The sequence below is a fragment of the Lepidochelys olivacea genome (genome assembly GCF_965140295.1).
Source record: "Lepidochelys olivacea isolate rLepOli2 genome assembly, chromosome: 4".
Lineage (NCBI taxonomy): Eukaryota > Metazoa > Chordata > Testudines > Cheloniidae > Lepidochelys > Lepidochelys olivacea.
In genome coordinates, this window is record NC_140414.1 from 124,069,140 (window position 1) to 124,092,368 (window position 23,229).

General features: G+C 39.4%; 1 protein-coding gene across 1 annotated transcript in view; it reads right to left on the reverse strand.

Annotated features, from left to right (window-relative positions):
* JAKMIP1 (janus kinase and microtubule interacting protein 1) overlaps positions 1-23,229 on the reverse strand; it is a 262,665-nt gene that overhangs the window by 113,869 nt on the left and 125,567 nt on the right. Inside the window, exons 2-3 of the mRNA XM_084626863.1 lie at positions 15,750-15,966; positions 9,711-9,989 (exon numbers count right to left, since the gene is read on the reverse strand). Of these exons, the coding sequence (XP_084482989.1) occupies positions 9,711-9,839 (129 nt within the window). The 5' untranslated portion in view covers positions 9,840-9,989; positions 15,750-15,966. The remainder of the gene's footprint in view (positions 1-9,710; positions 9,990-15,749; positions 15,967-23,229) is intronic.

Genomic DNA, 23,229 nt, shown 5'->3' on the forward strand with positions numbered 1-23,229 from the left:
GGCCACCAAGAAAGGCTTTGATGAAATGCTGTTTTATACCCACATTGATCACACTGAAACTGTAGCTGTTCCAGTCCAATCAAAGAAGCTGTTTTGTTTGATCTTTTCCAAAGAAGTTGGCTTTATGCTGAAAGGAATTGCTCTTGGAAAAGAATCAATCACACATTGTCTGCAGAATGGCCTCCCATGTCTGCAATCCATGGAGAATGAGAAAGCAGAGATTCATCAAGGATGTTGCTTTGGAGTGATTGTAGCATCTCTATCATGGTGGTATGTGGCACAAGGATGAAGACCAAGTGCCAAGTAACCCAAGCCAGAGTGAAGGACACTCAAAAACCCTACCACATAAGGGAGCAAAGTAGAAAGAGGTACCCCTAGGGAAGCTAAAAGCTCTCCCCTTTCTGTCTCTATATGGGAAATTACTCAGCTCAGTCTTGGGACACTGGATGACTTATAGCCTACATTGTCAAGAATTCCAGGAAGCACTTTAACATGGAGTACCATACTGCTATGGCACTATAGCTGGAAGCAAGAAAAGCTGAGTGAGAAAATTCAAATTGGAAACAGGATGCAAATTTTGAAAATGAGAGTAAATTAACCATAGGGACAGATTACCAAGAGATGTGATCAATTATCTGAGGAATTGTCACAGATTGAAGTGTCACTAGATGAGTTAATTGAGAAACTTAACAGTAAGAAGTCACCGGGACCAGATGGCATTCACCCAAGTGTTCTGAAAGAACTCAAATGTGAAATTGCGGAACTATTAACTATGGTTTGTAACCTGTCCTTTAAATCAGCTACTGTACCCAACAACTGGAAGATCACTAATGTAATGCCAATATTTAAGAAGGGCTCTAGAGGTGATCCTGGCAATTACAGACCGGTAAGTCTAACGTCCGTACCGGGCCAATTAGTTGAAACAATAGTAAAGAATAAAATGGTCAGACACATAGAAGAACATAAATTGTTGGGCAAAAGTCAACATGGTTTCTGGAAAGGGAGATCATGTCTTACTAATCTATTAGAGTTCTTTGAGGGGGTCAACAAACATGTGGACAAGGGGGATCCAGTGAACACAGCATACACATGTGGTCACCTCATCTCAAAAAAGATATACTGGCATTAGAAAACGTTCCAGAAAGGGCAACTAAAATGATTAGGGGTATGGAACGGGTCCCATATGAGGATAGATTAAAGAGGCTAGGACTTTTCAGCTTGGAAAAGAGGAGACTAAGGGGGGACATCATAGAGGTATACAAAAACATGAGTTACCATTAGCCAGGGTGGGTAAGGAATGGTGTCCCTAGCCTCTGTTTGTCAGAGGGTGGAGATGGATGGCAGGAGAGAGATCACTAGATCATTACCTGTTAGGTTCACTCCCTCTGGGGCACCTGGCATTGACCACTGTCGGTAGACAGGATACTGGGCTGGATGGACCTTTGGTCTGACCCAGTATGGCCTTTCTTATGTTCTTGTCCATCATCTAGAACTGGATTATGATGTTCCAGTGCTAAAATGTACTGAGCTAGAGAGAGACCAGAAGGGACATCAGGAGCCACTGAACCAGCAAACCCTCTATGGAATTTAGTAGGACTTAAACCAATAGGCTTCTATAGAAATGTAAGAGTTTCTATAAAAATCACTCTAAAAACCCTTTACATTTAATAGAAAATGATAACCTTTCTGTAAGGTTTTGAACCATCCTATGGGATTTAATTTTTTTAAATGTTATATTCCTGCAAGCCAAGCAAGACATAGAACAAAGGGAAGCATTCTGAAGGGTTTACAGACATGGAGCAGTCTCCTTTAATTGAAGGCACACACTCACAATTGGTCAATTCAGTCCACAGTTTAGTAGTGCTTCTGGATTCCTTGCCGATGTTGAGTGCTCACATACCATTATCTGCAAACAACACTTTCTACCATCTCTGGTTGTCTAGAAGACCTCATCCCATCCTGGCAAAAAATGGCCTGGCCTCAGTTATTCACACCTTTGTCATCTCTTGGCTGCATAACAGCAATGCAGTATTGTTGGGCATGTAGCACTCAGGCCCTAGGGACCAGCTGGTAGAGAACACTGAAGCACATCTCCACAGCAACACTGGGTACCACAAATATATCAAACCTATCTCCGCTCCTGACACAGGCTTCCCATAGGATACTGAACCAAGTTCAAGATCTCAGTCCTTCTCTTCAAGGAGCTCAATGGCCAAGATGAAGACCATGGCTGACAATTTTGCTCCTCTGGAAAAATGGAACTTTCTATAGTAAGGGTAAATCTTGTCTATACAGGAGACAGCTTTTTGGGGTGCTGGCCCAAGACTTTGGAGTGAACCCCCTCAGAAACTAAGGATCATCACAAATTTCCCCACCTTCCACTCCCAGTGTAAGGCACATTTCTTCGACCTTGCCTTCTTTAACATAATTATATAGCCCCACTCATACATATATATGTATTATATTACATATTTTAAAAATTCCAGAACAAAACGTCTCTCCCTGGGTAGAGGATAAGAGACCACACACGACAGAAGTTAGTCCCACTGCTTAATGTTCTCCTGGAAGGCACTCAGATACTATAGTAATAATGAGTGTGGCATATGATCTCATACAGAATATCAGAAATAAAACATTAACCATCCTATAGAATTTAATTTTTTTTATACACAAATCCTACAGAAAATGTTCTAATGGACACTGCCTGCCCAGCCTCCCATGGCCTCTCCACTAGACCAGACACCAACTTCAGTGGCCTCCCAATCTGTAGTCTGTACCAGGCACCTCCTTCTACATGCCTCTATTCCAAACCCGAGGCTAAAAGTGGCAGAAGCAACAGACAGTGCAAAGGTTTACAGCTACACTGCCACCACCTCAGTCCTCCTGATGTCAGAATTCACACTTTCCATCCCACCATCAGATACCTCCAATTTCAACTCTCTGGTTGCCACCAGACATTTTACCTGTCAGCCTTGCCTCACCCTGCCACCCACTTTTATCTATATGACCTTTATCACCATCCTTTTCCTACCACATCGACCCTCCTCTGTATTCCTTTCCTCATCAGGCCCAACTTCACTGCTCACAAGTACTCTCTTAGCACCTCCACACCCCCAACAAGATGTACACATGCCAACCCAGAACTTCCCTTTCCTGCTCTCCCTATTCTCTCCCATTCTTTATCTCTCTCCTTCCTGGTGCTCCTTAGATTGTAAAATCTTGAGAGTCATGTGACAATGTCAAAGAATCACAGAACAAGTTGCGTTATGCTCAAAACTGAACAAGGGACTTCTATTAATTAAGGAAAATAGGACCTCTTATTTCTGAAGCTACCTGCCTGTCTCTCTCTGCTTCACTGTGAAGCTTCTTCCTAATCTCTCACTAAACCCTTGCAGTTGGGCGTCTTACTACAGATTTTAAGAACCGGTACACAGTCTCGCATGGGGGAGTATATTTATTTTGAGGAACCTAGCTCACATTTGGGCTAGAAAATTATTAGAAATTGTTTCATACTGCACTGCAATATCATCTAATTTCCTGTTCTCCAACACCTCCAGGTCTCTTTTGGTATTATGACCTTCTCATCTCCCTCCCTCCAAATGTGTGGGAATGTTAATATCTTCCCCCAGAAGTACTGGCTTGAATTTTATATGGTTATCCCTGGCAATATTTGTAATGCTTTTCGGTCCCATTGTGTTGTATCTCTATCCATACCAACTTCGTACCATCTGTGAGTTTAATTAATGTGCTTCATAATGCTCTTCCTAACAATAAAGAAGTCTGTCAATCCTTGGATCATAACCCTTCTCCCACACCCAACTGAATCATGTGTTACCGTTCCAGAAATCTGATGATCAAATCTACTGTATTCCCTTCATTTACTAATTTTACATTATAATCAAAATGAGGCTGACCTTATTTATTCTTTATAATTTTCTGCTCCTTATTTTCAATATATTGTTACCCTTCAGATGCTTATAAGTACTCTCTTGTTTCCCTCCCCTCCCTATTATTTTATGAGGGATTGAGAATGTAGGTTTATAAGACACAAACATAGAACTACCAAATCAGAATATCCATCTTTTTCAATATATCCTGCCTCTAACCACTGGTCAGGTTCAAGTATCAAGGGGTAGCCGTGTTAGTCTGTATCCACAAAAACAACAAGGAGATGAATCTGAAGAAGTGATGTTTTACCCGCGAAAGCTTATGCCCAAATAAATCTGTTAGTCTTTAAGGTGCCACCAGACTCCTTGTTGTTTTTGGTCAGGTTCAGATACTTCAAAAAAACCCAACAGACAATCATGGAATAACTTGCCCAAAGAGAAAGCTTCTTTCTAACTCCATGCAGTTAATGGTTAACTTACGCCCTGAAGCATACATTTTTATTACTATCTAATACAAGCATAGAGGGTATTTACCAAAATAATCTTTTCTTCCCTATCTGAAGATGGTTACTGTATTTTCCACCTTCAATTCTCTGGTACCTCTTCATTTCTCTGCAAATTGCTTATGGTTCAGAAAGTTAACTAGATAAATCCCTTTGTACCTGCCATATATAGCAGACAGAACTACTGATTTATATATGTTCAGTTCTTCCAATTAATCTCGTTCTTGCTTTTTATCAACAGCAGTGTTTTAAATTCTTCTTTACGTTATATACATTTTCCATACTTTTCTTCATTATAAAGGAAAATTTAAAAGCATTGTTGCTCCTATAACAACACCATGTTGTTTTCTTAAGTTTCATACATCAAAAGAGTTAAGTTTTAAAAACTCACTTTTCAGTCATGTGTGTGTGTGAACTGGCCATAGATTGTGTGTACTGGCCATAGATTCCATCTTGGCGGCACCAATCTTCCACACCCAAAAGAAATTTCAAGAAATGAGGAGATTTTATGGAGCCAATTAATTTAGAAATCATAAAACTAATACACCGAGTCCACTGGGGTGAAACATCTCATTTAGGCTGAATCTCAGGTGCTATTTCAAGATCTCAAAGCTTGTCAAGTTTGAGACCAAAATTAGAATTGCAATGACCCATGCATACCTAAACCGTGCTAGCACTGTTGCATTAAGTTAGGTGGATACATGGGCCAAGGATGTTCATATAACTCAGTCACTGTCCAACATAATAAACAGTTTGATACAAGGTTCAGAGTTTAGTATTCAGAGGCTTCATCCTGCTTAGCACCATGGCAAACACACCATTAAAAATCCTTTGTAACATTTGAACAGAGATACAGAAAAGTAGTTAAACTGGGCAAAGCATCTGAAAGACATGACATTAAATAAGGCTTTCACTTTAACATCATCCCTTTCTCTTTAGCTGCAGAGAGTTTTTAGAAAAGTATCCTTTTTGACAGTCTTTTAGATGGTATCTAAGATAGAAATAACTAACTTCTCTTTTCCTCAAAAGGACAGTTAAGATGGGCTGAAGCTGTTGCTGCTGCTTCCCAGAAGACAAAACTAGACAAACACAAAAGGGAAAAGAAAAGAAAGGCACAGAGAGAAAGAGAAATGCAGCTTCCTGAACCTGTAGGGAGCAGTCTCTGCCACCAATGCTCAACCAGCCAACATCCAAGCCATTGGGTGTAATGACTGAGCATCTGACCTTGGTTCTGAGATATTATGTCCTGGCAGGCTGGTGGGGTATGGGAGATTGTGTGGACATCTGCAAAAGGTTTGGACAGCCAAAACTGCCTCAGCAAATGAGAGGATAAATGTCAGGTCCTGCCCCCATGTGGGCTGCAGTGGCAGCTCCTGTGGCTCCTATCCCACAACATTGGGTCCAGCTCCTCACTCAGGCTGTGGGTTACAGAGTGAGCCCGCCCTGCACTTACCTTGCAGCAGCAGCTGCTGTCCCACCAGGCTACGGCAGACGCCCTGCAATCTGGTGCACAGGGTTGCAGCACTGCTCAGGTTTGGGCCAGGCACCCCCTTGCCTCCCTGTCATGACGGTGCTGCAGCCAGGCCAAACTTGAGAAAGTGGAACTGTGAGCCCTTGGACTAGATTAGAACACGTTCAGTGGGGAGCTGAGTCCAGCCCCACAGGATAGGAGCCCTAGGAGCAACTGTGTCATTTTATTTTGTTATTTAACATTTGCAAAAAACATGGGCTCCAGGCATATCGATCTGTTGAGTCTCCCAGGACTAGGATAGGACAAAGACCCCTTTCTGCTTTTGAATGAGGAGATATCTGGAGTAGGAGCTCCATCCCCTGAACTCTGGTGGAACCTCCTCTGTGGCTCCTAGATGAAACAATGACGCCGGGCCCTAGAAAGGGATGTGGTAGTCATGGGCAATGATTTCTGACACCGATCTGTCTGACATCAAGATCACACCCGATGGAATAGGGCAAGGCAGCTTCCAAAAGAGGTGCTCACTTGACTGGATCTGATGTGGCTCCAGAAATTTGCTGATGTGTCATAAGAGTGGGGCGTGCTGCTGAGGAGGAGGAGCAGAACTAGGGCCCTTTGTTGTATTTTGAGTTTTTCTTGGCATGGTACTCCAGTGGCCTATGGTGGTTGGATGCGTCTGTGGTCTCAAGTAGGCTTGCATACAGCATGGCTTGCAAAACAGGGCTGGAATGTAAATCCCCAGGCACCACAAAGTGGCCTTTGAGTCTTTCAAGAGTATGGAGAATTTTCTTCACTTGCTAAATAGCTCTGTTCTCTCAAAGGGCAAGTCCTCAGCTGTAGCCAGGAGCTACAATGCTCTAAACATTGCCACCACTGTGGCCACAGACCTCTGTGCTGTCTGAGGCATCCATTGTGGTGTCTCACTGTGGTGTCTGAGGCATCCGTTGCCACCTGTTGGACTGTCTCTGCTACTAGCTCACCTTCCTTATGTCTCTTAGCTCTTCTCTATCATTGCGCAGGAGCTTCATGATCTGATAGTAGAGAGAACTCAGTGACAGCACACGAGGTCATTCCCTCAATCAAACTCACTTCTCTCTAGGTGAAATCCTAGCCCCATTAACTTTTGTAGGACCAGGATTTAATCTTCTGTCTCAGGCCCTATCCCTATACTCTGACAACAACAAACAACTAGTGTGGCCTAATCCTTTCAGATTTACTGTTACCCATTTACCACTTACTCACATCTACCCTTTTACTCCTCCATTAGACACACTGATTAGGTAGCATCCCCTCCCTCACTACTTGGATGGCAGGGGTGTGTGGTTTGAGGGAGAGTATGGGACATGAAGTGTGCATGGCGTCACCCGCACTGTAGGGGATACAGGTATCACTGTGCAATTGTTCTGGCTGCATTAAAGAAGTGCTGGATTTTAGGGCAATGCAGCCTGGCTTCTTTCATTCACATATCCCTGATTCCTTTCATAAACACAGAGTTTCCACCAGGGCAACCCTCCAGCTGGGAGAATATAAGTTTAAGGTAACTTCCAAAGCAGATGGTTTCTAATGGTAGAATAATGCAGCAGTCACACTATCAGGCCACTGGCGTTGCCTGTATATATGAGCTACTTTAAGAACGAAAATGAAGCAAAATAGCTGAGAAATAAAAAAAAAATTTTTTTCAGATTCGATAGAACGGTGAAATTTAAACTGAGAATTGTCTTTTAAAACACCGCAGCACTGAGATACTATAAAAGGATAGCGGAGCTACAGCACAATTGTCAGTCTCTCCCTGGGTTTACAGGCCTGAATGGCTGGCAAGCTTCCTGGCCTGCTGTACTAAGAAGCACAGAAAGCTTTGTACCACCCCCAGCATTACAGTTTACTCATTTTATCTGTGCGGGAAGGGGAGGCAGAGGGGAACAGCAATAACATTGGCTGCACTGTTCCACAAGAAGCATTAAGAAGGGATCAGGCTGCAGCTCAAACGCCACAGTTTAAAAGTAAACTCTAAGGAGGAATGTGCAAGAAGGAGAAGTAAAAATTTCTATCTGTAAGTAGGTTTTTCATAACTTTCTGTTCCGCAAAATATTTTAACATTTTGTCCCAATTTGTGATGAAAAACAAATGTCAATTTCCCAGGGGACAGAAATTCTGATTTTCCACCAGCTCCATACTGAATTTATTATGGCAACTGAGCAAGATCTTGTTCGAAAGAAAAAGAAATCTGAGTTTTCGTCTGCAACATTTTATTTAAATTAACTATATAAAATAATAAACCTGTGTAAGGCTTTGTCTACACTGCCAATTGAATGACAAAACTTTTGTCATTCACAGGTGATTAAAAAAGCTGCTGCCCCCGAAAGACAAAAGTTTTGCCGCAGCAAATGGCAGTGTAAATGGCTCATTGTCGGCAGGAGTGCTCTCCTGTCGACAACGTGAATCCAGCTTGTAGGGGGTGGAAGTATTTTGTCAGCAAAAGTGCCAGCAAACAGCATTTACACTGCCCGACTTTTAGCAACACGGCGGTGTCGCTAAAAGCTGTGTAGTGTAGACAAAGCCTAAGATCCAGCATCATTACCCTCTCAGAAAATTATAGAGGGCACAGAAGAGGAAGTAGAGCTGGAGATCAGCTGATAGCCTAATGCAGAATCACAACTCCAAAGATCCTATGAAGATTCTCCTGTTTTAGTAACGAACAGTCTTCAGATGAAAGACCAAGCAGAAAAAAAGTGTTAGTCGAGACCATTTTTATATCTTGTAAATGGCAGACAGAAAGAACGTTTTGCTTCTGCTTCAAAATCTACCTTAAAAATAATGATGGAAAAAGACAAGATGAGCCACCTGGAAGTGTTAGTGGGTAGTGATAAAATGTTTGCTCTGACTACAGGTCTCTGAATCCACATACAAAGGGAAGTATGTGAAATCTTTTACTCAGCTATGTGAAAAATTTAGTGTAGAGATCAGAATTTATTCTTTACATCATTATCTCACCCATATTTATTCATGCTATGAGTTACATATAACACTTCTGAGACTATCTGTAACTGCAGAAAAAATATTAGAGTGGATCTGCCAGTCTATAAAATTCTTTGTGTTTTGTAGGGAGCCAAGTGCACTGAAGGTACTAAATGAATTAATAATAAGCCTACTGGTCCATCAACTTCTGACATGCTGCAAGGAAATAAAATTATATATGCTAACAGCTGTTTAAATATATATAATTGATGAATAAACAAAATCTCTTGGGTTTGCCACTGATTATTCACATATCTGGAGCAATTACAGTGTGAAGAGCAACATTTAGACCGCTGTTCCAAATGCAAATAGCCAATAACACATGCAACCTAATGGGATCAAATCAGGACTGCATCAATGATTACCACAGTCAGTCTGCATTCTGCATATGCACTTAAGTGGAATGCTTTGAATGTGACTTAGGAGTTCAACTTTCCCTTCAATTCCTTTCACAGTTTGAAAAACTAAGCTCTGATACAAACCTCCTGATCATTCATTTTATTTCCTTTAGTCACATTTTGTTAATACCTCTCGATTTAGCAACACTGCATATTTAACAAACAGACATTTACTCCCTCTTGCAGGTTATTAATGAAGATTTTAAATAAGACTGGACCTAGAACAATTACATTTCACTACACATCTCACGGTTTAATACTTCACTCTTTATTCATTTCATTCTGGCCATGGTCCCTCAGCCAGTGTGGAGATCCAAGCCAATATCAACTAATTTTGAAAGTACATTATTTTTGAGAGACATTGGTGTCAAATTGTCTGCTGGTTCATAGCCTAACATACCACTCTGAAGCATTCTTAGAGCATGCAAACACATACCTTGCTTTTTTCTTGCTGGAATTCTATCTGGATGTTGGTCAGTTTAATCCGTAGTTCCTCATTAGCAGCCTGAACTGCTTCTATCTCCATGTCGGATCTCTCTCCCTTGGCACGGCTTTTCTTGGACATAGTTATTTTTAAAGTTTACGGTAAAAATCCCTCCCACCACACTGAACCAATAGCCAAGCAACCCTCTGTGTTAGACATTAACAATTCAAGTAGTCCTCAACACAGTCCTCCATGTAATACTTTTCCATCATGGCTGATTTCTCTCATATCCTGAAAGAAACGGAGAAGAAGAAGCCGACCTATTAGACTGCAGCACGGTTTGACAAAATGAGACATCAACAAACAAAAGTCATAGAATGGATTATAAAATAAATCTGTGTTACTTCAAGCAATTACATTTTTTATGCATTAAAAATTTGTAGTACTTTTCTCTAGCATACCCAATAAGATACAGTATACTGTGCTTTTATAGAGGTAGAAAACAAAGACCAGAAAAGTAAAAGTAGCACATATGTAACTTTTCCCCCACACAACACCTCATTATCTAAATATGCACACACTCCAACTCTGTTTCCCAGAAATTGATTTCCTTCTTGTCATGTTAAAGAGCAGACATTAACAAAAACATGAATCACTTCTTATTTAGGACCTGATCCTGAGAGAGACCGAGCATTCACAACTGACACTGGGCCTGATCTTGTGTCATCTGAAGCCAGTGGGAGTTTCCCACTGACTTCAACAGGCATCATTACATTTAATTCATGTTGTAAATAGAACAGGAAATTGTACAATATTAACTTAAAGTTCCATTACAACCTCTCGCCTTAAGGGAGTCAGGAAATACGTCACCATTAGTTATTATTTACAGAAACAATTCTGTAATTATAATAGTAATATATTATAAGGTTGCATATGCTATGGAAAATTGCATGCCACCTGAAAATCAGATCCAAAAATACTAAGCTCCTTTAACTCCAATTATATTCCCAAGCATGTGTCCAGGTAAAGTGTTTGTTTATTTAAATCAGATTTATATAATATTCAAGGAGTGTATCAATACCATACAAAGAACTCTAATTCCAAATAAGTAGGAAATTGTAGATTAGTTTGCATATTGATTAGTTACAGAAACGAAATCGGATTTTCTTCCTTATCACCTATGGAACACCAAGTTATTCACAGAATGCAGGAACAGCAGCACTTACGCCTGGCAGTGAATTAGTTGGCAAATTGACTTCAATTTTTTAAATATCCATTTAATCTTCATCACCAAATTATATGACACAATTATGGCATTCTTAAGGTATTTGCAATTGGGCACACAAATATTGCTTTGGTACCTAATATGTTTTTGCTAATTCAGGGGTTGTATTATTACCGAAGACAAATACAGTCTTTAGCACTTGGTGTTTGAGATCCTTAAATTAAAGACATATAGACAAAGTGTTCACAAACATTAACTTATAATGTAACAACAACAATAATATGCAAGTAACATACTCAATTAACACATAGGTAAACAGATTTATAGGAGTCAAGTGACTTGCCCAAAGTAACACCTCTCTGCTCAGATCAGTAGCAAACAAGGAACAGAAACCTAGAATCCTGATTCCCAGGCCCTTGCTCTGATTACTGAACTAGACAACACTACTAGTGAATATTTGCCTCAGTTTCCCATTAGGATCCAGTATAAATAGACCAGAGACTCCTTTTTAATTGACTAGAATTAAAAAAAATTGTTTTGTTTTGTAGTCCTTCCCCTACCTCTTTCCAACCATAAAATCTCATTGTGATAGGGTAGTCTGCCCCTTAAAGGTAGTAGTGCCTAGTTGTCAGTCCCCCCGCAACATGTGGCATGGCCGTTTATGGATATAAGAAGTTCAATATAAGGATGGAATGGGGATATGGAGAGAGAGGAAGCCGTCTTGGGAGTGAATGGTGCTTTTCACTGTATCTTTAAGGATCTGAGGAGCCTTGCAGAGAGAGCATGGCAAGGCTCCCATTACCCAAACAATCAGGGATGGGGACTAGCATATATCCTGCCTAGTCTCTCATAAAAAGGTCAGATACCAGCAGAAGACAGCTACCAAACCCTCTGAGCCTGAGAACTACATGGGAAGCTGAGGGATAAGCTGGCTAAGGTCCTGTACTGGACTAAAATTACAACCCAGATGCAGGAGAACTGGGCACTCCTGGCCAAAGGAGAGAGGTAACAACTGCCTGAATTACCCAGCTCCAGGAGAAGAGCAGAGGTCTCCTGCCATAAGGAAAGACAGAGAAACTGAGAAGTAACCCTGAAGGGACTGGGAATATGGCACAAGGGAACACTGAAGGCCAGAAGAAATTTAAAAAGCAATTACATATGCGTAGTGCAGTGATTCTAGAGGTAAATGCAAATTCAAGGCAAAAAAAACCAAACTCCATGTAACAAGAACCCTTCATGGAATAGGTGGCTCTTAAGGCTTTTTCTGCCTTTATTGTGATTATTAATTATTATTATTATTATTATTATTAAAAGAGAACAGCTAGCTACAGCATATGATATATTCCATTATCTTCTAGATTAGAGATGACCCATAATCAAAACATTGCCTCCACTACTCCCTACTTTTGTGGGAAAATTTGGATTCAAATTCAATTTAAAAAGTTACATACCTCTGGGACCGTCTTTAATGAAGAGGTTAAAATAAAGCAAAGTGAGGTTGTAATTAGAAGTACTCTATGTCATGACAAAAGCTTTCAAAAGTATGAATTCCTTCTAAACTTGAAGGTAGACTGAGATTCTCAGATACTCTCCAAGGAGCTATTCCTGAAACCCATACCCAAGCAAAATTCCTATTGTATTTACATATGATAGGCTAAATTCACATTGAATTCCAAGTAAGGAAATCAAAATCGCCCTCAAGTGTTTGGATTGCTAGAATTGTTTTACATCTCTCATCTGATCTTTCGTAAAATACCTTAACATGGAAGAGTAAGAAGACTTGAGCTACACATATTTTAGTATGTAAATTTAGAAATGGAATTTGTTCTTCTATCACAAAAGACAAAAACATCAAGGTAGCCTTATTTGACATGGGCATACAGGAAATGTGGAGGACAGAAATAAGTCAACGTGAAGTGATGTTGATATTGTACTGGAAGTTACCACGTACTTTTGAGTCATTAACTGTACAGTATCCCTGAGCTCTGACTGAGCCAAAGCCATTCCATTTCAGTTGATTTACGATATCCTCATGTGGAGGATGTGCCACATGAAGATAAGATGTGGAGATATTATACCACATTTAGACCAAACTTTTTAATATGGGTGCCTACAGATAGGCACTTCAACCCACATTTAAGCATGAAGCAGGTAGCCTGATTTACAGAGCTGCTGAGCACGTACTGCTCCCATTGACTTCAAAATTCACCTCCAGTGAGTTCAAGCTCAACGGCAGCTGCCATTACTCAAAACCTCTGACAAATCAGGTACTTATTCCAGGTGAATTTGGGTATCTAACTTTAGGCACCTACATTGGAAAGTTTCAGGTTAACTGCATAAATGTAACACATTTTCATCACTTCTATTCAGGGTAACACTCACCACTGTATTTTTAAAACCAGTTTAAAGATTCAGAAATCAAGCAAATCCAGCACTATCCTCTTAATTGCTTATCAGATGGTTTGTAACCAGGATCATTAATTGCTAAATTAAACCTTTGCTCAATACCCTGAGCAGGGAGCGGTACACAACGGTGCCACCTCAGGAGCAGGCAGAGGAAGGAGCTGTGACTTGGAGAGGATCCCCTCTTGCTCCCAGGGGGAATAAGAGTGTAATTCTCACTAGCTTTGTCATAAATATAAAGGGAAGGGTAAACCCCTTTAAAATCCCTCCTGGCCAGAGTAAAACTCCTCTCACCTGTAAAGGGTTAAGAAGCTAAAGGTAACCTCGCTGGCACCTGACCAAAATGACCAATGAGGAGACAAGATACTTTCAAAAGCTGGGAGGAGGGAGAGAAACAAAGGGTCTGTGGGTCTGTCTATATGCTGTTTCTGTTGGGGATAGACCAGGAATGGAGTCTTAGAACTTTTAGTAAGTAATCTAGCTAGGTATGCGTTAGATTATGATTTCTTTAAATGGCTGAGAAAAGAATTGTACTGAATAGAATAACTATTTCTGTCTATCTTTTTTGTAACTTAAGGTTTTGCCTAGAGGGGTTCTCTATGTTTTGAATCTAATTACCCTGTAAGGTATCTACCATCCTGATTTTATAGAGGTGATTTCTTTACTTCTATTTACTTCTATTTCTATTAAAAGTCTTCTTGTAAGAAAACTGAATGCTTTTTCATTGTTCTCAGATCCAAGGGTTTGGGTCTGTAGTCACCTATGCAAATTGGTGAGGCTTTTTATCCAACATTTCCCAGGAAAGGGGGGGTGCAAGTGTTGGGAGGATTGTTCATTGTTCTTAAGATCCAAGGGTCTGGGTCTGTAGTCACCTAGGCAAATTGGTGAGGCTTTTTACCAAACCTTGTCCAGGAAGTGGGGTGCAAGGTTTTGGGAAGTATTTTGGGGGAAAAGACGTTTCCAAACAGCTCTTCCCCAATAACCAGTATTTGTTTGGTGGTGGTAGCGGCCAATCCAAGGACAAAGGGTGGAATATTTTGTACCTTGGGGAAGTTTTGACCTAAGCTGGTAAAGATAAGCTTAGGAGGTTTTTCATGCAGGTCCCCACATCTGTACCCTAGAGTTCAGAGTGGGGGAGGAACCTTGACAAGCTTTATACCTGGTGCAGATACTTATGCCCCACTCACACTCTACTACCTCCATCAGTCAGTGTGTTCTGAGGGAAGCAGTACTGCACAAGTCATGCCCTTCCCCCCTCCCAAACTAATGAGATTGGGTTAATATGATTTTAAAAATAATAATGCCATTTGGGTTCTCTCACTTTGCCTCCTGATTTTTGAGCCTTTATCATACACTTGGGTCCCATTTCCAAGCTTTTCTCTGTAATCACAAGAGCTAGAAACTAACTTGATTAAAATGAAAGCGGAGATCATCATCTAATCACCTGACTTCAGGAGCTGGAGCTTGAAGCAAATCATCAAATATTGTGACACATGACAAAATCACAATAATTAGCAACACTGGCGAGATGAGAAGTCCAGGCACCTCCTACTTCCTGCCCCTCCCCATGCCCCTCTCTGCTCACACCCTCACAGGGAGGAGCAATGGGCATATATAGCCTGTTCTCAACCCCCACCCTATACCTGGCACCCAGATGCAGGTAGGCCATGCAATGAGAGAGTGTATATTACTCCCCATATTCCTCCAATGCAGCTGCATTAGGGCCAGCCATGGTCTAGTCCTAAACAGGCTGAATATCCCACAGCTGTCAGTGCTTTTGATCAAGGGCATGAGGCAATGCAGTAAGACTGTGAACAAAATGACACTGGAAAAAGGAAAGAATATTCCAGAGTTTGGCAAAATTTGAATCTCTCTATTCAGAAGCTTGAACAGCTCATTTAATAAATTTACAAGGTGCAACCTGACATATAGCGTCACAAAAGCACCCAGTGTGTAATCCTGCAGTCCGTTAAGACAGGAAACTGCCATTGTCTCTGGTCAGAGTTATGTGTGTGTGTACTTTGAATGTATCATTGCCTTGGCAGTACTTGAAAACAAATTATATCATATGGCAAAAATGGAAGAAAATGATGGAGGGAAAAAAAGTGAATTTGAAACACTGCTCCCTTCTTCCCCGCCCCCCATATTGACAAGTTCTCCTTGCAGCAGTAGTTTGTGGATTATCAGCTTATTAATTCCCTCTGCAGGGTAGAAACCATCACCCTTTAAATTAAAACAAGCATGTAAGAATAATGTAAAATAAAATTAAAAATCTTACAAAATGGGTTAAGATTCAACTGGTGACTGTTAAGTTTTTGGTTGAGGGGGAGGAGATGGGAAACGTTTTATGTGGTCAGCAAATTCTACCTAACCGAATATTTTACAACAACTCTGCCAGGAAAGATTGTGTCCCATTTTCATACCATTCCAGTGATGTTAGTGATGGAAAATCCATTAGACTTCTTCAGTGGTGTCAGGAAACCCCATCAGCTGAACAAATATCAATCAATAGTTCCAATTTCTCTTCTTCTGACTTATCTTTTTATGGATACAAAGGATGCACTCTGTCACCATCAGAAGCCATTCTCTTCTTCAGAACCATCACCGAAATGATTAATAGATTGTTCTAGACTTTTCTTCCTAAAAACAAAATGAGAAATTGCTGTATAATATGTCTACCAATCTACAGATGTTAAACTTTAATGAAACATTTCAGCCACATGCTAACAAATCCCTGATAAATGCTGTGCTGTAGCTTTATAAATGTGTTATACCTTTATAAATACTATATAACATGCAAGATACAAAAAAAACAATTTTTCTCCATGGGACTGTGAAAAAGTCTAAAGTCCGAGGACTAATGTTTGCTTAAAAGTTACAACAGAAGTCATGCTTCTGTGTCTTCTGTAAAAAACCACTAATTTCTAAAAATTCCAGACATATGTAAAGCAATTCTCTGCTAAACATACGGAATTTACTAGAGAGAAGTCTTTAGGGTACATGAGTCATATGCTTTCAGAATAAGAAATAGTGTGTCTGGCATGTTATTTTATATGCAAAATATTTTATATTTTACTAGAAATTTCCATGCAAAATTCAGAATTTCAGCTTTGATTTCAAAATGAATCAATACTACTCAGATTCAACTTGATTTCTAGCAGGTAAAATTGTTAATTAGTCATCATGACTGAAATATTAGAATAAATAAAGAGAGGCAGAAAACATGTGGGCAAGAAATGTCAGTTAAAAAGAATCTTCCTAGACATCAGGCAAAACCAATTGCTGTTCTGTTTGGTTAGTGACTAAACTGCCAGGCAGAGAACACTGATTCCATTTAAAAAAATGTCTCTTTTACCAAGATTTTTCCTTCACAGAATGATTTCATCTTCTGCCTTTAAGCCAAAGATTAATAATACTGCAGTCTACATGCAGCAATAGACTCTTTCCTATGATTTAGTGAATCCTAAGAAGGGAAAGTCAAGGACCCATAATGAAAGTAACCTTCTATCCATCAAGATGCTAAAGGGATTTTTTTAAATTAGATCAGTAAGCTTGCTCCTGTTATTGTTTCATCATAGAATCATAGAACTGAAAGGGATCTCGAAAGGTCATCTAGTCCAGTTCTCTGCACTCAAGGCAGGACTACGTATTATCTACACCATCCCTGACAGGTGTTTGGGGATTTTTAAGAGCAGGTTGGACAATGATGGAGATTCCACAACCTCCCTAGGCAATTTATTCCAGTGCTTAACCACTCTGACAGTTAGGAAGCTTTTCCTAATGTCCAGCCTTAACCACCCTTGCTGCAATTTGAGCCCATTGCTTCTTGCCCTATCCTCAGAGGTTAAGGAGAACAACTTTTCTCCCGCCTCCTTGTAACCACCTTTTATGTACTTGAAAACTGTTATGTCCCCTCTCAGTCTTCTCTTCTCCAGACTAAACAAACCCAATTTTTTCAATCTTCCCTCATAGGTCATGTTTTCTAGACCTTTAATCATTTTTGTTACTCTTCTCTGGACTTTCTCTAATCTGTCCACATCTTTCCTGAAATGTGGCTCCCAGAACTGGACGCAATACTCCAGTTGAGGCCTAATCAGCGCGGAGTACAGCAGAAGAATTACTTCTTGTGTCTTGCTTACAATGCTCCTGCTAATACATCCCAGAATAATGTTTGCTTTTTTTTGCAACAGCATTACACTGTTGACTCATATTTAGCTTGTGATCCACTATGACCCCCAGATTCCTTTCTGCAGTAATCCTTCCTCGGCAGTCACCTCCCATTTTGTATGTGTGTGTATATATTTTGTTTATTTTTAAATTATTTTGTACCTGGTAAAATTTATAATAGACTTTCAAAATTTGGATTTTTTGTTAAAGGAATATGCAATTTGTATAGATCTAGTAAGATGAACATGATGGTCTTAAATAAAAGGCACTTGCCTTGGGGAGGCTGCACTACATATTTTAGCAGTTTAGGATTGATGTTTCAGCATATTAAAACCAATTTTATAGACCAGATATCCATGGTTTCCTAGTCTCAGACACTCAGTTTATAGAAGCATTTTCAGCACATACTCTTATTAGGAATTTTCAGGAAAAGCACACTTGGATATTTCTCCTTGCAAGTAACTAGCTTGGCACGGATTTATAAAGTATTCATAAGAAGAGATGGAAAATTTCTTAATTCCGTTTCTAATACTTTATGAACATAAATTGGCCTATACTAGTCAAGGCTATTAACACAGATAATAATTACAAGGCTTTAATTAAATGTCTTACATTTTCTAGCACACAAATCCAAACTGTGGTTTTAACTGCAGAGAGCAGTAGGTCTGTGGAATGAAGTAACATAAGCACGTACTTAATTTTAAACAGTTCAAAGCTTGAGTGCTTTGCTGAACAGGGGTGAACTTAAGCATATGCCTAAGCACTTTGCTGAATTGCAGCCTTAGACATTAGAGGATGAGAAGAAGAACTCTAATAAGGTGCCACTTACTGAACAGGTATTATTGAAGACACTCTGATTACCTTCCCTAGACCGGAGGAAGAGGTTAATGAAGCTCAAAAGCCCTTCCACCAACAGAAGTGTGTCCAATAAAAGACGTTACCTCGCCCACCTTGTCTCAGGTACTATTGATAGCATTTAATCAGAGTCAAGCTGCCTGCAACTTCTGAGCACATAAGCATGAGTGAATTGCAGTAGGATCCTGGAAATTTTCCAAGAGTAGAGATTTTGTTCCTTGCAACAATTTTTACAGACTAAACTGGAGAACATGTAGACCTTTTTATTTACAGCATGCAAATTCTTATACATTTACAATATTTAAGAATGAGAGACTGCAATCCCGGACATCAATCGCAACATCAAGCGCACTACCACTGAGTGAAGAAAACCACCCAGGAAACTCACATTTACCACATACCTAGGTTCATGGGAATTTGATTTCACACTAATATGAGTTATTAAGCAGCACCATATTATGAGTGCACAGAAATGGAAAAGACATACAAACTTATCATCCTTCTCCAATATTGTGTTCACAATTCTGTTTATGAATATATCCTGTAGTACTTGATCAATGAGTATTTCAGATTCCATTTTTGAAACAAGGCTAGGACCTAGTTTTGTTTTGGTTGTACCTTCTTGTTGTGAAGGTTCTGTTCAATATCATAGCAGAACAGCCACCACTGAAATTATGATTGTATAGAAGTTCCCATTCTAACCCCTGTTTACAGCCTCTCCTATCTTTCTGAAAACCACTGGACTTAAACTGTTCTTGCTTGGTCCTCCCAAGGTGTGCAGAAAGAGGACTTCCCTCTCCTCTTGCTCTGTTGGGCCTGTACAGGAGATAAGTACACTGCTAATGTCCACAGAAGAGTTCCAAAGTTAATGGCTCCTTGACCCCACCTCCTAGGAGGCCACAGCGACCTCTCTCACAAGCTTCACCAGCTGACAGGCGTTTCTGTAGCTGTAGGCGTGTTAAGGAGCCACACAATAGGAGTCCTCTTATTCCGTGACACTCAATAGTTTTGCAATTGTGGAAGGTGCCTGCTAGGACAACTTGCGTTTCTTCTCATGCAAACCATCTCTCCCCATAACACTGTTCCCTACATCCCTCCACAACCTGACAATCCACTGTCCTCTAAAAGCTTCCAGCCAGCCACAGCCCCCTTTGAAGACATCAAGTGATGGGGACTGGGGAATTAAGCTGCTTGTCCATGTGGAAGCCTTTGTTTTAGTCCCTTATAAAGTGCAGTGACCTCTCACACATGATTATGCATTTGACAAGATGCACAGGGCCTGAAGTCCTTGTCTCAATCCTTGTGAATCTTATGTGCACTTTACAAAGCATGCAGTGGTGCATTCTGTAAAGTATGTAGGGTACAGAGGGAGACTCATCTTTTAATATACCTCAGAAGCTGCCTGAGGGATGCAGAGGAAGTGCTCTCTCCTGAAGACAACCGAAAGCACCTGGGACACAGTACTATACATCTAGGTACTTATATGGGACCATCCTTGCAGTGCCTGTATGGTGTCTAACACGTAGTTCTATATTATTGGACGTACATGTGCTACTGACAGCTTCCTGTAAACCAACTGTGTTTCAAACCTCAGAGTAGAGCTGGGTGAGAAACGGTCTTCTTCTTCCATGAAAATTTTCCCATTCTGCATCATCCCAAAATAGACCTTTCAATATTTTTGGATGAAAAATCACAATCAATAAATCAATCACACCCACACAAATAGCCTGAGGGTGGGTTCACTCATATGGCATATGGGAGACCCAAGTTCAAGACCCTGTTTTGCTGAAAATTTCCCAACGAGCTCTACCACAGACTAACTCATTTTTGGCTTTTGCGCGGGTATTTTTTTTTGGTCTATCCCTGCATCCTCTCTCCTCATCCATTCAGAACACACACACACACACACACACACTACAAAACTGCATTCAAATTTTACTTGGGGTCATATGCTGGTACAATTGAAGTGGGTGGGAGTTTTGGTCTTGATTCCAATAAAATCAGAAAACAGTTCTTACATTTTAGGAAGAGTAACATCTATTCAGAATCCTAAACTTACTGTCATTCTGCACACAAACCTCCTGTCTGAAATAAACAGATGTTTTCTTATAGTAATAATTATTCCATTAATTAAATATGTAGCAAAATTAAAATATTCCATTGTACAGTAGACAAAAGGATTGTATGGCTCCCACATAATTTTAAATAAAGAACATGAGATGCCTTATATCTAAAGCTCTCCCAAAGCAAACTAAGGGGGAAAATTTCAAAAGCAACTCAGGGACATAGGAGGGATTTAGATGACTTTCAGTGGGTCTTGTTTTCCGAACCCCCCTTAGGCATTTTTGAATCTCTCCCCATAATTACTTACTTGCATGTACCTACTGTATTATTAGGAGGAAGCCACCTTGGATAAAATGAAGAGAAAAAAAATCACACAGAAACTAAGATGTGGGGAAAAAGCTTCTGTATATTATCACCCAAAATAAATACTATATTTTGAATTTATTGATAAAAAGTAACCACCGCATAAATTGTTGGAAAACAAAACATAAAATTATGTAATGCAAGTCCACATATGTAAGTAATTCTACCAAAAATAAATTACATATTTATTTTCCTCCTACATGTACAATGTTGTCCTCGAAAGCAGCAATTACAAGTACTTGAACGATTCTAGAATCACTGATATATTTTATTTCCCATTTAGCACACTACTTTAAAAACACAATCAAAATATCGAGAAAAAAATACATAAAAAACCCAATAATCCACAGGCTAGTGATAAGATTATTATGATATGTTGTGGTGAAACAGCAATTTCTTTATCCTTGGAAAGACTGTTTAATTTGTGAGCACTGTATGATTTCTGACATCTTAATTATTCATTCTCTTGTTTTTAGAATACTCGGGTTCTATAAAGAATATTATACATGATTACATTTTGATCAGTTAGCAACATTAAGTGCATAATGCAATGCATAGAAAGTCAGGAGAGCTGGGATATATTCGTAGTTCTAACTTTGACCTGTTATGTGATTTTGGACAAGTGGTTTCACAGCTCTGTGTCTCAGTTTCCCATCTATAAAACAGGGATCATAGCACCTATCCTCTTTTGTAAAGTAGGCTTTCTCCTAACAATACAGTAGGTACATGCAAGTAAGTAATTATGGGGAGAGATTCAAAAATGCTTAAGGGGGGTTAGGAAAACAAGACCTATAGATGAAAAAGTACTAAGAATATTATTTTGGAAACAAGTGTCTTGGTTTGGGGATTTGCAATATTTGGGGTAGAGTGGTTTTGTTTAGTTTGGGATGCATATTTTAAAAAATACATCTTCCTTTAGGTTAGGTTTATTTTTTAAATAATGCATTTCAGGTTCCACACTGAGTACCTTTGGGTTGCATGCTTTAAAGATGACTGTGAAATGAATTGCGCCAGCAGCTTCGATATATGAAGAAATGCAGTATTTCCTTTATCACTGACATGTAACACACACAACAGCTGGGAAAAAAGCCTTCGTCTTCCAAAGCTGTTAAATCATACATTACTTCATACTCAATTGATTCCCAGATAACAGTAAGATGCATAAAAACGACATTGCTTTTCTCTGTAGGAAAAATGGATACATCCATCACACTTACAATATCTAGCCTCCTTTCAAGTATAACTGACTTGTAGAGTTCTAAGTGCTATTTGGAAAATAGCTCAATACACTGCATTTGGTGTAATATAGACTCTGAATGCAGAGTAATTAGTCTCACACACCGCATGCCTTTTACATAAAACAACATGTACCATCTTCTTCCATTTCTGATTATTTTTCATAAAGCTAAACAGAACATCTCCTGAGAAAATAATAGCTGGAGGTAATCACAAAAATTCTCAGCTTAATAGCTTGTTTTGATCAATAGTTTTGTGGTTTTTTATTTTAGATTATTTTAATTCCATATGTTTCTGGGGTTCTTTAGCAATTTTTTTTTGGGGGGGGGTTTAAAAGACAGACATGTAAACCAAACAGATACCCTGTTAGCGAATTCACCCTCTTCCTCTATATTTCCTTCTCTACCTGCTCGATATTGTGTTATATTAAGTTGATCAAAAGTATTGACTCTTGTATCTGATTATTTGAAATAATATAAAAACTCCTTGCTGTATTCTCTGAAGTTTCATTCATGAAGACAAATAACTCTTATGTACTAGATTTTATAATCTACTTATCTTTATAAATCTATGCTTTGCAGCAATACTAATAAAAAATTTAAAAATGAAGACAAAAATATTAGTGTCTCTATTAGCTAACATTAATTTACATAGTTCAGTAATTAACTGGGACTGCCCAGTGTTAAGTGATTTAAAGCCTTCATCCTGAGCTCTTTTGTATAAATTTGCAGCCACTAATCACACTGTACCTCAAATCAAATGGAAAATCCAATGTAGTGAAAGCCAATATTTATATACCATCAAAATATTCCCAATCATGCAGACTTCGTTTCATAATACTTTTAAGGCACTACAAACACAGTAAGCTAATTATTGTAGTTAGACTTCTTCTCAGTGTAAAACTGAACCTTGTTTAAATAGTGTAGGAACAGAAATGAAGAAGAAACTAGAAGTAACAAACCGGAATCAGAACTGAAGCAAGCAGAATGATAATCAGCAAAGGAGGACAATACAAGCAAAATGCTTAAAAGTTACCCCATAACAACACATCCATTTATTATGCTGCACATCCAAGTTTATGGAGTTTTGGATGCATACAGTAATTAGTAAACGGTGGGATTTTTATATGCTTGAAGGTAAGAACATCTGAACTGTAGACAAATTTTCCAAAAGAAAATTTAGTGTCAGTAGTCAGGATCCAACAATAATATTAGAGCT